Source organism: Eschscholzia californica, unplaced genomic scaffold (genome assembly GCF_041429995.1).
Source record: "Eschscholzia californica isolate CP2 unplaced genomic scaffold, dmEscCali1.0.p SCAF_6, whole genome shotgun sequence".
NCBI lineage: Eukaryota > Viridiplantae > Streptophyta > Magnoliopsida > Ranunculales > Papaveraceae > Eschscholzia > Eschscholzia californica.
Genome location: NW_028238483.1, coordinates 22,619,965 through 22,635,566, shown reverse-complemented (window position 1 = coordinate 22,635,566; position 15,602 = coordinate 22,619,965). Strand labels below are relative to the sequence as shown.

Below are 15,602 nucleotides of genomic sequence, written 5' to 3'. Positions count from 1 at the left end.
TACTTAGGTAATTGGACGACGACAGTTTTTTCGGTGATGAAGGCGGTTCTCTGATGACGGAGACAGTTTTCCGGTGACGACGACGATTTTCTGGTGAAAGCAGCAGTGGTTCTTTTATTATTATTTTAGTATTTGTCAGACCTTTAAGGTCTCTTTTCACAATCTTTAGGATCTTTTTGTCGACCTTTAGGGTCTTTTATTCTCGATCTTTAAGATCAATGTGTCTATGTCTAGTCCAATTTCTTTCTCTTCATGAGGCACTTTGCACTTAAAGGCATGCAACTCTCGTGAAGTTTTCAGAAGAGAGAAACAAGAATTATCGTCTATGTAAAATCGCGATTTTAATCACTTATGAATGGAAATGTTTCCCCTTGGCTTCAAAAAAAAAATAGTTCTCCAATTATTATTACGTAATCGTGAACTTAACTAATGGTTTTTCTATCACGTGCTGGAGGATACGATTTTTTTTTTTTTTTAAAATTAGAAATTTTGAAATTAGAATATATAAAGAAATTTTGACTTGTTTAAAATTATGATATGGCTCCCTAAGGATAAACAATAGAGTCTAGAAGTAAGGAAGGGACACTTTTCTTTTTTTAAGAGAAGAATGGAATTGGGACGTCCATTGAAATTTGGTAGGATAGCCAAGAAGTAATAATAATCTTGGGGAAAACGACAAATTTATAACCGTCTCTCTATATAACTACAAACCTGAGGAAGTCAGCCAACCTATTTATAATCCCTTCCCTTCGCATCCTCTCTCTCTCTCTTTCTCTCTCTAACTTTGAGCTCCGTTGCTCAAAATCCAGATTAACCTAGAACAATACCTTGAATCAATAATATAGCTGCATTTTCATGGCTAATGACCCTTCAATTTCTATCTTGTTTCAATTTTCTTCCTTCTTTCTCAACCTCCTCTCTACCAGAGGATTCAATTCAAATTGAAACAAAATCTCTGCAATATTTGGAAACTCTCTCCCCATGTTGGTGAATTTCTGAATCTCAAGTTTTCTGTTTCAGATCAATGGGTAGCTGCTGATTCTCAGCTATTATTTTTTGTACTTTAACATTTGAGTATCTCAATTTCTCAATCAAATTCCAATTCAACTTCATCTTTACCTAATTATCTTAGATGGGTTGCGCGAATTCGAAACGATCTAGATGTCGACATTGCAGAAGACCTACCTCTCCTCACACCAGTACCTCTTCTTCAACAATGGATGTTCATCAACCAGTCCAAATCAAAAGCAAAAATCACCATCTTGTTTCCCTTGCTTCTCCTGCAATGAATTCTCTCAAACTTAACCCACAAAATCAAAACCAAAACCAGAAGAATACCGAATCTAATAATCATGATCAGATGGAAAACTGCAAGCTTGATGATTCTAGCAAAAATAACAACAATGGCAGTGATTTCTTAGATGAACTTAAGCTAGAAGAGAAGTATTCAAACACCATAACCTACAAAAACATCGGCAAAATCGTCCCAAAAACACCCACAAGAACACCACCAGGTGAACCAGAGAATATCAATACATGGGAATTAATGGATGGGTTAGATGAAGATAATCTGGTACTAGAAAATTGCTTCTCTTTTCATACTGCTTTTAATTCCAAATCTCTTGATCTATCTGATCCAAGATACCAAGAAAATGACATTGAATCTCCTAAACCATTATGGCTCGACTTATCTACAAATGAATCAAGTACTTACTCTGCGAATTCGATAATCTATGATTTTGATCCAGAAATCATCTCTACTTTCAGAAAAGCACTGGAAGAACTTTCTCCAAGGACTTCGTTTAAACTCCGCTCATCGGGAACAACTACACCGTCTAAACTCCGATCATCAGGAACAACTACTCCATCCCAATTGCGGTCATCCGGAACAACATCTCCATGTAATAATGATAACATGTTATTCATAAAGGAACCACCCATGGAAACCACCAAGAAGGTAACCATTGAAGTTGCAGAAGCAGAATGCCCACCATTTGGGCACGACAATGTGGTTCTATACTTTACAAGTCTAAGAGGAGTTAGAAAAACTTACGAGGATTGCTGTTATGTGAGAATGGTTTTGAAGGATTCAGGAGTTCGAATCGATGAAAGAGATGTATCAATGCATCATGGATTCAGGGAGGAGTTAATCGAGTTACTAGGAGATGGGTTTCGTGGAAAGTTGCCGAGGGTCTTTGTGAAAGGATTATATATCGGTGGCACCGAAGAGGTGAGACAAATGCACGAGGATGGAAACCTCGAGAAAGTTCTAGAAGGTTGTGAAGTTGGGGAAGATGGGATTTGTGATATGTGTGGAGATATTAGATTTGTGCCTTGTGAGAGTTGCTCAGGGAGTTGTAAGATATATTGTGAAGATGATTCAGAAGGAATAGGAAATGGTGGGTTTCAACTGTGTCCTTATTGTAATGAAAATGGTATAATTCGTTGCCCAATTTGTTGTTAAAGATAAACATTGAAACGATAAATATACTGGTTAGTTCTCTTACTTGTTCTTGTTCTTTGTCGACTGATATTCCCTTTTCTTGTATCTTCTTCCACCTTTAGCATTTCCTGAACAGATAATTCTACAGATACAAGAACTCAAACAGTTGCATAATTGAAGCCAAGAACTAAGCATGACAAAATATATCCTGAATTTAGCAGAAACTTAACAAACTGTGACAAAGTAATCAACCCTCAAAGGCTAATTGTACGTCACTGACTATGTAGTTGATATCGTGATAAATCGTCCATGTCTTCTTCACCCCTTCACTGATACGCAAACATATCCCATACATTTCTGTCTGATGTACCTTATATATCGCGGATATAGCGTATATCGCTCAATGACAGACATGAGGAAATACAGATACTCACAACTTGGCGAAAGTTGAAAAGTGAATCAGAACTAAGGAGGTTGCAACCATGAACTAACATTATTTGGAGATTCTGGAATAGAATAAGTATTGGACAATGGATGTTGAGAAATAAGACTAATGGCATTATAGCATTGAAAAAGACGAATATTTATCATTTTACAAGGAGATACACCAAATCGCCAAAAATGGAGTTACAATCAATATTTCAGTAACTAATCATATATAACAATTATTTTCACAATGATACTACAAAAAGAAGCTGTTGACGATGTCGATTCCATGGTCGTCACTCTGGTTACCGTGGATCCGCCCTCATGTTTGGTTAAAAGAAATTCTTGGGGATCCTAATTCTGAATTCCTGACCACAATGAAGATAGGATATCTAGATCGACAATAAAAGGATGGAACAAACCGTGAATCACTCTTTCTCTACATCTCCAAAAAACTCTCTGGAAAGTATTAGAAGCGCCAAGGCGTTGTTACAAGATCAAGGAATAAAAATGAATGGTTGAACCATATCTAGGAACAAACGGAGCGCTGAAATCTCTGTAATTATGTATTCGGTGTGAAATGAACTATAACTGATGGGTGGCTATCGGATAACATACATTATAGATGGAAAATATAAGATAACAAAAAAGAATGAATTTGAATATGACATCGGCCTAATAAGTACCATTGCTTCCTGAAGTGAACGAGCCTGGATGTTCAATATGCAGATGTAGAGGTTGAGATGGGTCAGCCCATATGCATGCCAATTGACCTGTAGGAATTGCTCGCGAGCTTTGGAAGCTTCAAAACTGCAAGAATAGCTGCAGCAAGAGCAGCAACTGATGCCATAACAAAAGCCGGTACATTGCCTCCTCCAAAGAGAGCATCCCAAGGGCCGGATCCAAGGGATACAACCATCTGCAGGTATATTGGTAACATTCTAATAGCTTAGAACTTCAAAATCAGGCTTGACAAAGTATATGGATTTTCTATAACTCATTTTTTTTTTTGAAACTGAGAACGGATGTATAAAAAATTTAAAAGGAATACAAGACAAAAGGAACAATTTGCTCCTCGCAGTGTGAAAGTTGTGATTACAGAAATAGAGCCTTCTAGATACAGAGGAAGTCTGTGAAGGACTCTAATTTAGCCTAAGGGACTTCAATTTTCTATTACTCATTCATCTGCATGTTTGCTTAGAGAGTCTAGAGGCGAGGGCTAGGGAAATATAGGAAAATTCAAAATTTATTTAATATGATGTGAAACATTAAGTATATCCCTTGTCTTTCTTGTTGTTGCTCGACTCAGGAGTATAATGTGCATTGCTAGTGGTTGCAGTTTTAGGTTATAATTGATACTTGACTTGATAATGTCTCTCCTACTATATGAAACATAGTAACAGTAGTAGTTTTTTCGGTTTCATTTATGTTTCCGGAATTTTTTGATAAAGAAAAGTTGTGATATTATGTCCACGCATTAGTTTAAGTCAATAAGACATCTTATCTTGCATCTCTCAGGAATAAGCATTTGCATCCTTGTTGACGAATAGAGGTATGCAACTTAAGAACAACATAATAGGGAAGTGATCAACCAAAGGAAACCAATAATACCTGAGGGACAACGATTGCAAGATTTAGTACACCAATAGCCAGTCCTGCAGAGTAGATTTGACTTTTGAGAACCGCAAAATGCTTAACTTGACAACTGGATTCTTTGAAAGTAGTATGAAATAGAGGAAAGTATTAAAAAGGGATTCCAATCAAACCTTGGCCACCTCCTGTATCAGCAGTCAATTCTGCTGTAACAGAGAAAGGAACGCTGTATGTAATCTGCAATTGGAATCAGACAGAGGGTGGATACAAACATTCTGGAGAAAAAATTGAATGAACAAAAAACACCAAACGATATTACTTACAGAAAGAGGAAACCCCAGAAGTGCAAATACAACCAATGAAGCTGTCCTGATTGCCTTATTCCCTCCAGGGACATGCTCTATCCTTCCAGAATATTCTATGGCTGAAAATAAACTAATGATCGCAGTGGCCGCCATGCAGGCGAACACAAGAAAATTACTTATAGCCCATACTATTCTTGAACCCAGTCGCCGACACATCGGTTCAATAAGGATAGAACTGATGCCAAGAACAACCTATGAATCGAAATATAAGTATAAGTGCAGATCCACTAGTACAGTTTGAGCTGTATTTTCACCTAAATAGTGATCCATTTAATATCTTATATAATTAAAACTGCACATGTAATTTGATCGATTATGAGTCTTACAGAATTCAATAGCAAACCAAATGCACCTTCTCTAACACCATGATCATATGCTTGAATCTCAGTTTTACTTCCACTAGGATCCCCGTGGAAAACTTCTCTGCCCATCCAATCCGTATCAAAAAGAAAAAATGGAAACCATGACAGCTGCATGTAGAACCGATATTTAGTACGAAAACGTAAGAGGGAAACAAGAGTTCAAAACAACCTCTCAATGACACAATAAGTTTCGAAATATTTTAGTTGGTGAAACTAAATTCGTAGTTGATAAATACGGAAGTACTTACCCAGGTAAGAGCCATGACAAGAAGCACTGAATGCATTGCTGGTGGCAAGTGCCTCATGCTTGTTAACAGATTAACCAAGACTGCTCCCGGGCTATTAGTAAAAGTTTCAATTTGATTCTCTTCAACCTTCGACTCAGGATGCTTTGAATTTTGATCCATATTTTCACCAACCACAGTACTGTCTCCTGAATCATCATGATTGGAATTTGAATTCCTCAATCCTGATTGTTGAGTACCGTTTAACAAAGGAGAAGAATCCGATAAATATGCTGGCTTTTCAAGTGGAACCTCTTTAGCAAAATAGAGAGTGACAAGAGTGCAGAAGGTGAGAAAGACCTGCCAATGTAACAAACGTTTTATAAAACAAGCAAAATGCATCCCAATTACATTCTGAATTAAATGCTAGTTGCAATCCGGTTTACCAACTTTGCCATAGCATCAACTAAGGTCCAGACTCCAAACTATGCAGAGCAATAAAGTAACTGCTGGCAGTATGAGAAAATAAAGAGTCCAAGTAGTCTTGAATGTATGGAAGTTCAAACACGAAAAGAAGGAAGAATCTCTTTGAACAGAGTGAGAATAAGACTCCCAGGTCATAGCAAGAGGTCTGGTGTACATATGCATTTAATATGCTGATACCATCCACCCAAAGAGTCACAGAATCACAATTGCATATAAATAACTTCAAATAAAACTCGATCGGTAAAAGAGAAGAAGGAATTCAAAAGTAAGAAATAAAAAGGCATTATATGATAGAAAGACTAACAAGAACCTTACCACTGCAACTAAGAAGGCTGCTTTTAAATTTGCACAAGCTTCACAGCAAGCTTTGGTTATCAGAAACGGGAACCAACTACAGAAAACATGAGTAGTCAGGCGATCCTGTTCCTATCTTTAGAAAACTAAATAAAAATGATCTGTTTATGGTTCCTAAGGTAAGAAGAAAGATCGAAAACTGCAGAACAGGAGAAACACAAAATAGGGTCATATATTGATTTAATAACTTGTGGCTCACTTGTGCCAATGCCCACTGGCACCAGAAGAAAATCCTAGGATATTGCCGACAGCCATCCAGGAGCAGAATATTGCATTAGCTGAATTGCGCTGATCAGGACCTGCAGTAACGGACAACACATTTTAGCAATGACGCATGAACTGGTAATGTAGTTAAAGAACCAATATATTATAATGCCTCACTCCACTTTGATGATTTTACAGGATTCAAAAAACATCTGACCTGCTAGATCGGCAAGAAGAGCACGAGCTGGGCCCTGGAAACAATTGAAAAGTTAGGTTGGTTTCAAAATAAACATAGTGTAATGAAATTAATCCAGAAATTAACTTACTTGCACTGTATTATTTGCGAGATCAAGCATCCAGAAACCAACGATAAAGACAATAGCTGCCCTTGTTCGAGTACCTTTATAAGTACTGCACTTATATAATAAAAAGCAGTCAAACTCAAACAGCCCACTGCATATTTAGAGATTCACAAGGACCATAGTCTGAGCAAAATTCACCTGCAATGCTCTTTCGTGTCTCCCAGATAATACCCAATGTCTGCAGAAAACCCGATTACACTCACCTAAATAAAAACACTCAATAAAGTCAAAACGAAATAACCATATGACAGCTAGTGAATCAACTAAATTATATATATACAAACTCACAGCAATGGAGATCATGAGAGAACCGATCAAAATAAATGGTCGTCTTCTTCCGTATTTTGAATAGCATTTATCACTCCATATACCAACGCATGGTTGAACCTTAACACCAATAGAACAATAGATGTCATACTTTAGAAATTTATATGCTAATACATGTCAATGCAATAATTCAAAACCCATGCACATATTTATTTATAGGATAATAGTTTCAAAAGCAAATTGAAACACAAAAGGGAGTTTTTCTTTCCGTTTTCAAACGTTAGTAAATCACCTACCACAAGGCCTGTAATAGGGCCACAAAGCCAAATGAAGGAAGAAAAAGCATGCCCTACTCCAAGGGTCTGCAGCAAGAAGTAAAAAAAGAAAAAAAAATATCAGTATTATAAAAAACAAGATAGCACTCCAAATGTTTCACAGTCTCACAGAAATAGTAGAGCACAAAACTACAAGTTAACTCCATTTAGTAATATAAAAAACCCATTTTCCAAAATCACAATAAAATTGGATCAAATCAACAATTTGTAGATAAGTAATACATTTAATTATCAAAATTTTAAAACCCAACTAACTCCATTTAGTTTCAGTCCTAAATTTTCACCACTACTAAGTTCTCAATTAAGTGGATGAAGTATTGAAAAAATCGATTTTTTTTCATATCTGATTCAATATGAGATTCCCTTAAGTTCCAATTGTTCTGATCTATAAGTTCCCCATTATAAATCTACTAATTTGCTAATAGAATTTAGAGAGAGAAAGAAATCTAGAGAGAGGGGAATGAAACCTGAATGTAAGGGGTCAAGAGAGAAAGTTGCAATGCCCATCCAAATTGAACCCCAGCAGCAACCATACAACTGAGAATCAAAGAGTGTAAACTGCTTCTATTCGATGAAGAAAGAGGAGATCCAACAACATCGGAAGAACCCGAATTTGATACAGGTGAACTTAGATCAATATGATGATTTACATCAACCAATTCGAGTTCAGCTTCTTTAAGATTCTGGTATGGAAGACGAATTGGAATCATCTCCATCTTATTTTTTCCACACCACCGACAAATATTTCTTCGTCTTTTTAACTACTAACACTAAGTTCTTAATCAATCTCCATTATTAGATCTAGTAAACAAAGAGCATATATTCTGAATTCTTCTCAAAATAGATCTGATTCTTGGATTTAGTGTTTACCAATAAAAGATGATTTTACCCTTTTTAGGGTTTCCGCAACACAAGATCGAGAGCGAGAGAGAAATCTGGTTGATGAAATGAGATGCAGTAAGAAACTACAAGTTTTTTTTCGCTTGTCGATTACCGCTTTCCGATCGGCTAAAAGCTAACCTTGGGGATTAGCCGTTGGATGTGAAATTTGATCTTGGACTATTGACTATCACAAAATTCAACGGTTGATCAAGAGTGTATACTTTCAATTTGATTCCTTAAGGTTGAAAAATATGACGTCTTGGTACATCTTTACGTAAAAGACAAGTGAAAGCCGTGACTACGCGGTTCCATAATAATATCTACCTTGACTCCCTCTTTCATGTCCATATTTTCAAAACTTTCTGTTTTACATTTGGGCGTTTAACTTCTTGTTAAATATCAGTTATTTGAATTACACATGTGAATCAAAACAATTTTTTTTTTAAAATCGACTACGATATATGTTAGTCATTACAATGTATTGATACATCATGAAGATGCGATAAGCACGATAACTACCTAAGTTAAACCGATAATGAAAGAGGCCTAAAACCTAACTAAACATGACTTAAAGCAAGATAAACTTATTACATTATTAATACTTCAATAAATAGTAACCCAAGTTTAATAAATAATGGAATCCACCTCCTCTGGGAAATGGAAATCGAACCTAGGACCTCCAGGATTTTAAGAGTTTATGTCAACTTTATCGATATTAGAACTAAAGTTTTGTTTTTTCAAAAATTTTAGTTTACACCTCCTCTTAAAGATTTTCCTGAAATAACCTTCTTATAATTATTTTACACCAACTAAAAACTCTCTCTCTCTCTAAAATCTCTCTCATCATTTGTTATTCTCTCTTTCCCAACATTTTCTGTGAGAATAGTCCCACATGGGAGAATGGGTAACTAGCAAACAAGAATATAAAGTATAAGTCCTCTCAACTCAAAAACAGAGCCATAGGCAAATAGAAGAAACAAAACCTTTGAAGAAAATCACTCTCTTTAACCAACAGAATCAAGGTTGATCAAATGGCTGAATCAACCAACACCAACTCAGAGGTAGAGTCAAGAACTCTGAACAAAAAATTTTCATCTCCGCCAATTTCGAATATTACCAATTATGTTTCTCATCGTCTTGACAACACCAACTATCTTCTTTGGAAAGATCAATTCGAATCTATCCTCATTTCTACTGATCTTTATGATCATGTTGATGGTTCACTCCCTGCACCTCAGAAAACTATTGAAATTGATGATGAAGTTTGCATCAACCTTGAATATGCTAGTTGGAGAAAGGTTGATCATTTTGTCATGAGCTGCATCAAGGCAACTCTTTCTCAGACTGCTGGACAAGAGGTCTTAGGACTTTCTACTGCTGCTGCAATATGGGAAACATTGGAGACCTTATTCTTCCAAGAATCCCACGCGAAGAAATCACTCCTCAAATCACAGATCCAGACTATCAAGAGGGGCAATGATTCAATCTCAATGTATCTTCAACGAATCAAAGTCTTAGTTGATGCTTTATCTGCAATCAACTGCAAAATTTCCGACGAAGATCTCATTATGGACACCTTGAATGGTGTAGGTAAGGAGTACAAGTATCTCTCAGTATTAATAAAGAACAAAACAACGGATATCTCTTATTCTGAAGTAAAATCAAAGTTGTTACAATATGAACAAGAGCTTGCACAGGAAGAAGTTGAGGACAATGCTACTGCTGTTTTATTTATCCAAGGTGGGAAACGTAGCAGTAATGCTAAGTTTTCTCCTAGGTTCAAAGAAGCAGTACCATATAACACCGGGAAACAAGGTGCTTTATATGATCAGAGACAAGCACCAACACATAATTCACAAGAACCAGGCCAAATTGGAGATGTACAATGTCAGATTTGCAAAAGGTTTGGGCATACTGGTGATAGATGTCGATTTAGGTATAAAAAGTCAACCAACTTTCACCAAAATCGGCCTAATAATAGAGGCTACCACCAGCAACCCCAACACCAACAAGCTTATCTTACATCGTTTAATCCTACCCAATCTCCTATCACACCTTATGCAGCTTATGCTCACCAATACTATCCACCTGGACACATTCAACCTGGTTACATTTCAACTGGATACATTACACCTGGTTACACTGCTCCTACTGACTATCCAACAGGAGAAGCCTTCACCAGTATAGCTATGCCTCCGCAGCGACCAATTGAATGGATTGGAGATTCAGGAGCCTCCAATCACATGGTTTCTGATCCAAGTGCTCTCCAACAGGTTCAGCAACACCGTGGATCAGTCATGGTAGGAGAAGGAACCCATGTCCCTATTAGTCATCAAGGTAACATCCAAATTCAAACTTCTCATCATACTTTTAAATTAACCCATGTTTTGTGTGTTCCTCGAATTAAAAAGAATCTCTTGTCTATTGCTCAGTTCACCAAAGAAAATAATTGTTCTTTTACTTTTCTTCCTTGGGGATATCATGTGAAGTCCCTTCTAACAGGACAGGTTCTGCTTGAGGGAAAGGTTAGAGACAATCTCTACCCTATTTCCACCTCCATTCACATCAATCCTTCAGCCTTCTCCTGCACCTTCTTCTCCAGCCATCCACCTGATATTTGGCACTTCCTTTAGGTCATCCATCAACACGTACTACTTCAGAACTTCACTCTTCAAGGCAGATTACTCTTTCTTCCTTGCAACCTCAAGTTTGCACCTCTTGTCAGCTCGGAAGGAGTCATAGATTGCCATTCACTAGGAGCTCCAGAGTTACTTCTCAACCTCTTCAATTGGTTCATTGTGATGTTTGGGGGCCATCTCCCATCACATCTTCAGCTGGTTATAGATATTATATAATCTTTGTTGATGATTTTTCAAGATATCATTGGTTTTATTCCATGAGATGTAAGTCTGAGAGTGTGTCTTGTTTCAAACATTTTAAGTCTCTTAATGAAAATCTTCTTTCTTGTTCAATTAAGTCCTTTCAGTGTGATGGTGCTAGAGAATTGGTGATGGGAAATTTTAAAACATTTTTAGATGATAATGGCATTTCTCTTAGAATTTCTTGCCCTCATACCCCTCAGCAAAATGGGCTTGCTGAAAGGAAACACAGACATATTACAGAAGTTGGTATTTCTCTCTTATATCATGCCTCTGTCCCCTTAGAATTCTGGGTAGAAGCCTTCTCTACTGCCTCCTTTCTTATTAATAGGTTGCCTACCCCTGTACTGTCTTCAGTTTCCCCATTTCAGGTTCTATTCAATAGACCTCCTGACTATTCCTCTCTCAAGGTTTTTGGTTGCCAATGTTTCCTTATCTCGGCCCTTACAGACCTCACAAGTTGGCTCCAAAGTCAGTTTCATGCGTTTTCTTAGGATACAGTAATCTCCATCATGGTTACAAATGTTATGAACCAATTACCCACACCATTTATGTCAATAGGCATGTGATTTTCAATGAAACTGTCTTTCCTTTTGCTTCTTTAAAATCATCTTCTTCCTCCACACCTTCCCATCCATCCAAAACTCTTCTTTTACCTATTGCCACCTCTCCACCTTCACCCAATCCTTCACCGTCTGCTTCTTCCTCTTGTCCCTCCTCCCCTCCCCATCTCTCGATTCCTTCATTAACTAGTCAGGCTGAACCGTTAACTTCTCCACCTACCTTAGTCCCTGCCCCCCAACCTCGTCCTACTCATTCCATGACCACATGGAACAAAACTGGCTCCACTCGTCCTAAACTATTTCCTGAATTTGTTTGTCACTTTGCCTCTTATTCAAATGAACCTAAAACTGTGAAACAAGCCATGTCTCATCCTGAATGGTGGTCTGCCATGAAAGATGAGTTTATGGCCTTACAAAAGAATAACACTTGGACATTGGTGCCTGCTCATCCTTCCATGAATATTTTAGGCTGCAAACGGGTATTTAAGCTAAAACATAGGGCTGATGGGTCTGTGGAGAGGTATAAAGCTAGGTTGGTGGCGAAGGGATTTCAACAACAAGATGGGATTGACTATACTGAGACTTTTAGTCCAGTTGTGAAGATTGCAACAGTGAGGACTGTATTGTCTCTTGCTCTTTCTAATAAATGGCCTATAAGGCAGTTGGACGTCTCTAATGCTTTCCTCCATGGTGAACTTCAAGAACAGGTTTTCATGTGTCAACCACCTGGCTTCATTGACAAGTCTAAACCTTCTCATGTGTGTCTACTCCAAAAAGCTCTTTATGGGCTGAAACAGGCCCTTAGAGCATGGTTTGCTAAGTTTAGTGGGTTTCTTATGCAATATGGCTTTAAAAGGAGTATGGCAGACAATTCTATGTTCACTTGGTCTTCTTCTCAGGGTACCATGATTCTTCTTTTGTATGTCGATGACATCATATTGACAGGTTCATCTCAATCCTTACTTCATTCTTTACTTGAAGCCTTACAAACTGTTTTTGCAATGAAAGACTTGGGTCCTCTCCATTACTTTCTTGGTATTGAAGCTGTCTTTTCGGCCACTAAGTGTTCTCTCGTGCTCACTCAAAATAAATACACTTATGATTTGTTACAGAAGACTAATATGCTCGATTGTAAACCGATTGACACTCCTGTAGCCTCTGGTTCTAGGCTTTCAGTGCAAGATGGTGATCCCTTTGACGATGTCACTATTTATAGAAGCACGGTTGGCTCTCTTCAGTACTTGACACTCACAAGACCTGATATCACATTTGCTGTAAATTATGTATGCCAATTTATGCAAACTCCTTTTCTTCTTCATTGGAAGGCAGTTAAACGAATCTTGCGTTATCTTAGGGGTTCTCTTGGTCAAGGTGTCAATCTTCGAGCAAGTTCTTTGTCTTCTCTTACCTCTGTGGTTGCTTATTGTGATGCGGATTGGGCTGGTTGCCCTGACTCTCGACGATCTACTACAGGGTATTGCACATTTATTGGTTCCAATTTGATCTCCTGGAGTTCTCGCAAACAACCTACTGTTTCTAAGTCATCTTCAGAAGCATAATATCGATCCATGTCCACAGCTGTATCTGAATTACTTTGGTTGTCCTATCTACTTCAAGAATTGGGTCTTCAAGTGCAGCCATTTCGCCTCTTCTCGGACAACATTAGTGCACAATGTTTAGCTCGAAATCCAGTCTTTCACAGTAGATCCAAACACATTGAGATTGATCATCACTTCATCAGGGAACTTGTTGCCAAAGGAACTTTACAGCTCGCCTTTGTCCTTCTCAGTGTCAACTTGCTGATATTTTCACTAAAGGACTCGGTGCCCCTGCCTTTCTCACATTACGGAGCAAATTGATGCCTTGAGCTCGACATCACTTTGAGGGGGGGTATATTGAAGATAAATGTTGCTACAGTCAATGGTGTTTTAGAGTGCAATGTGTACCTATACGTACTTGGTCGTAATCAGATAAAATAAACAGATTTGATAACTACTCTGTTAGATTGTTCTTATCTAATCTGTTATGGTTCAGATTCTTAGTAATCTGAAATCTCCTATATGTACTATATAAGGCATTGCCTTCTTCATTATCGAATAGAGAAAAACCTAATTATCAAACTCTTCTCAAAATTCTTTATTTTCTGTCTCTAAAAAATATTAGTATATTAATATTTTTAACTTTTTGACCACTAATTATCAAATTCTTCTCAAAATATAGTATATTAATATTTTTAACTTTTTGACCAGTAATTTCAATGACCTTCAGAAAGTTGGTTTTAGAGAGAGAGAGAGAGGGACATGAAAGATGAAGTTGTTGATGAAGAGAGCGGCGATCTCTTACTTGTTGCTCTCTCTAAATTAAACTCGTCTTCTATTTTCTTTCTTCGTCTTCTCCGTGTTTTCTTTCACTCTCTTCTCTCTCTGTGGTTTCCGTGTAGATCATAAATTTAGGGGAAGAGATGATCGTCCTCTCACTGATTTAAAAGCGTATAAACTAAACACGTCAACTCACTTTCTCTCTAAAAATTCTCTCACTCATCATCTCTCATTATTTGGGTATTGATGATGTCAAAAAATTGGCTTCCGTTATATCAGCATGAAACGGGAGTTGATGCATGACAACCTCCGTTATGATCGAATATTCCGTCTAGATGATCGATATTCCTTCAATTCTCGCTCCTTCTCTTAGAAACCTGGGGGGACCTGCAAAAAGAAAGAAAACTGCTCCGACGCTCAAGCTAGTCAGATTGTTCTTTACAGTAAAATAATGAGTATTGATCGATCCTTCCGGGTGTGGAGTCTGTTCGGCTTGTTTAGTTTACCTTGAAGAATGTAATATGAGGCTTTTGTATAGGCCAAATTAGGGTTTTCCTTCGTAGTTATCTTGTATCTAGGATAAATAGAAATATCCTAAGTTCAAGGATATTTCGTAGATATCCTGCCGAGGTGATAGATCTTCAAGGAGATATTTCCTCCATTAGGACTCTTGAAGCCCAAGCTTGCTAAACACTTCCAGATCTGTAACCGACTAAGATCTCTAAAGTTATTTCGGGATTAAGTTGGTAGGGCGGTGCGCTTTTGCCTCTCAATCCTTTAGAGACACCAGAGCTGATTTGTTCATGCCGGGGGCGTAGCAAGGTTGGTTTCCTCTAGCCGACCTCCCAATTAGGGGAGTGTGTAGTGGATCGTCAAGGATTCTGTTATCCTACTGCCTTAAGCCAGGTTGACCCGTTGGACTCTAGGTCTGATCTTGACTCTCCAGACGTTAGTCAACGTCTGGACATTTTATACATCATCAGGTATCATCTTCAAGTATCACTGCTACTTAGTGGGGGGTAGTGGAGCGAGACTTTCACAGACTTTCATAGACAAAATGTCCCGTAGACATTTCAAGACATTTCAGATGAGTTATTATAGACAACATGTGTTCATAGACATTTTCAAGACATTGAGAGTTTGTAGACAAAATGTCTTTATAGACATTTCAAGACATTTGATCCATAGACAAAATGTCCTGGGGACATTTTAAGATCTTGAGTCCATTGACAAAATGTGTAATGCATATTATATTTGTGCTAATCAAAAATATATTTTTCGACTTTTGTAGACATCTGTGAATATTTGTGGACATTGATGGACATTTGGTAGACATTTATTATTTTAATATTATTATTATTATTTAATCACATGAAATAATATATTTATACTAACATTTCAAAAATATATTTTTCGACTTTCGTAAACATCTGTGAATATTTGTGGACATTGATGGACATTTGGTAGATATTTATTATTATTTTTTAATTACATGAAATAATATATTTATACTAACATTTCAAAAATATATTTTTCGAC

At 37.3% G+C, this 15,602-nt stretch overlaps 1 protein-coding gene and 1 pseudogene across 4 annotated transcripts; one reads left to right on the top strand and one right to left on the bottom strand.

Annotated features, from left to right (window-relative positions):
- Positions 1-621: 621 nt before the first annotated feature.
- On the bottom strand, positions 622-9,110 carry SUT2 (sucrose transporter 2). 4 transcript variants are annotated; one of them, XR_015227366.1, is made up of 17 exons: positions 7,889-8,672; positions 7,383-7,448; positions 7,108-7,206; positions 6,958-7,022; positions 6,784-6,868; positions 6,675-6,708; positions 6,453-6,552; positions 6,215-6,290; positions 5,438-5,773; positions 5,154-5,297; positions 4,786-5,019; positions 4,636-4,699; positions 4,481-4,524; positions 3,556-3,788; positions 2,508-2,585; positions 1,715-1,895; positions 622-1,280 (listed from the first exon to the last, which is right to left on the bottom strand). XR_015227366.1 is itself a non-coding variant. In XM_086646529.1 (14 exons), exons 1-14 carry the CDS (start codon positions 8,135-8,137, stop codon positions 3,618-3,620), a joined length of 1,767 nt encoding a protein of 588 aa, XP_086502655.1. In that variant the 5' UTR covers positions 8,138-9,110; the 3' UTR covers positions 2,981-3,617. The 4 variants fall into 4 exon arrangements, 1 of the variants encoding a protein (XP_086502655.1); XR_015227365.1 differs by lacking the exon at positions 1,715-1,895; XR_015227364.1 differs by lacking the exons at positions 1,715-1,895; positions 2,508-2,585.
- LOC147532535 (uncharacterized protein At5g39865 pseudogene) lies at positions 1,133-2,464 on the top strand (annotated as a pseudogene).
- Positions 9,111-15,602: the final 6,492 nt, after the last annotated feature.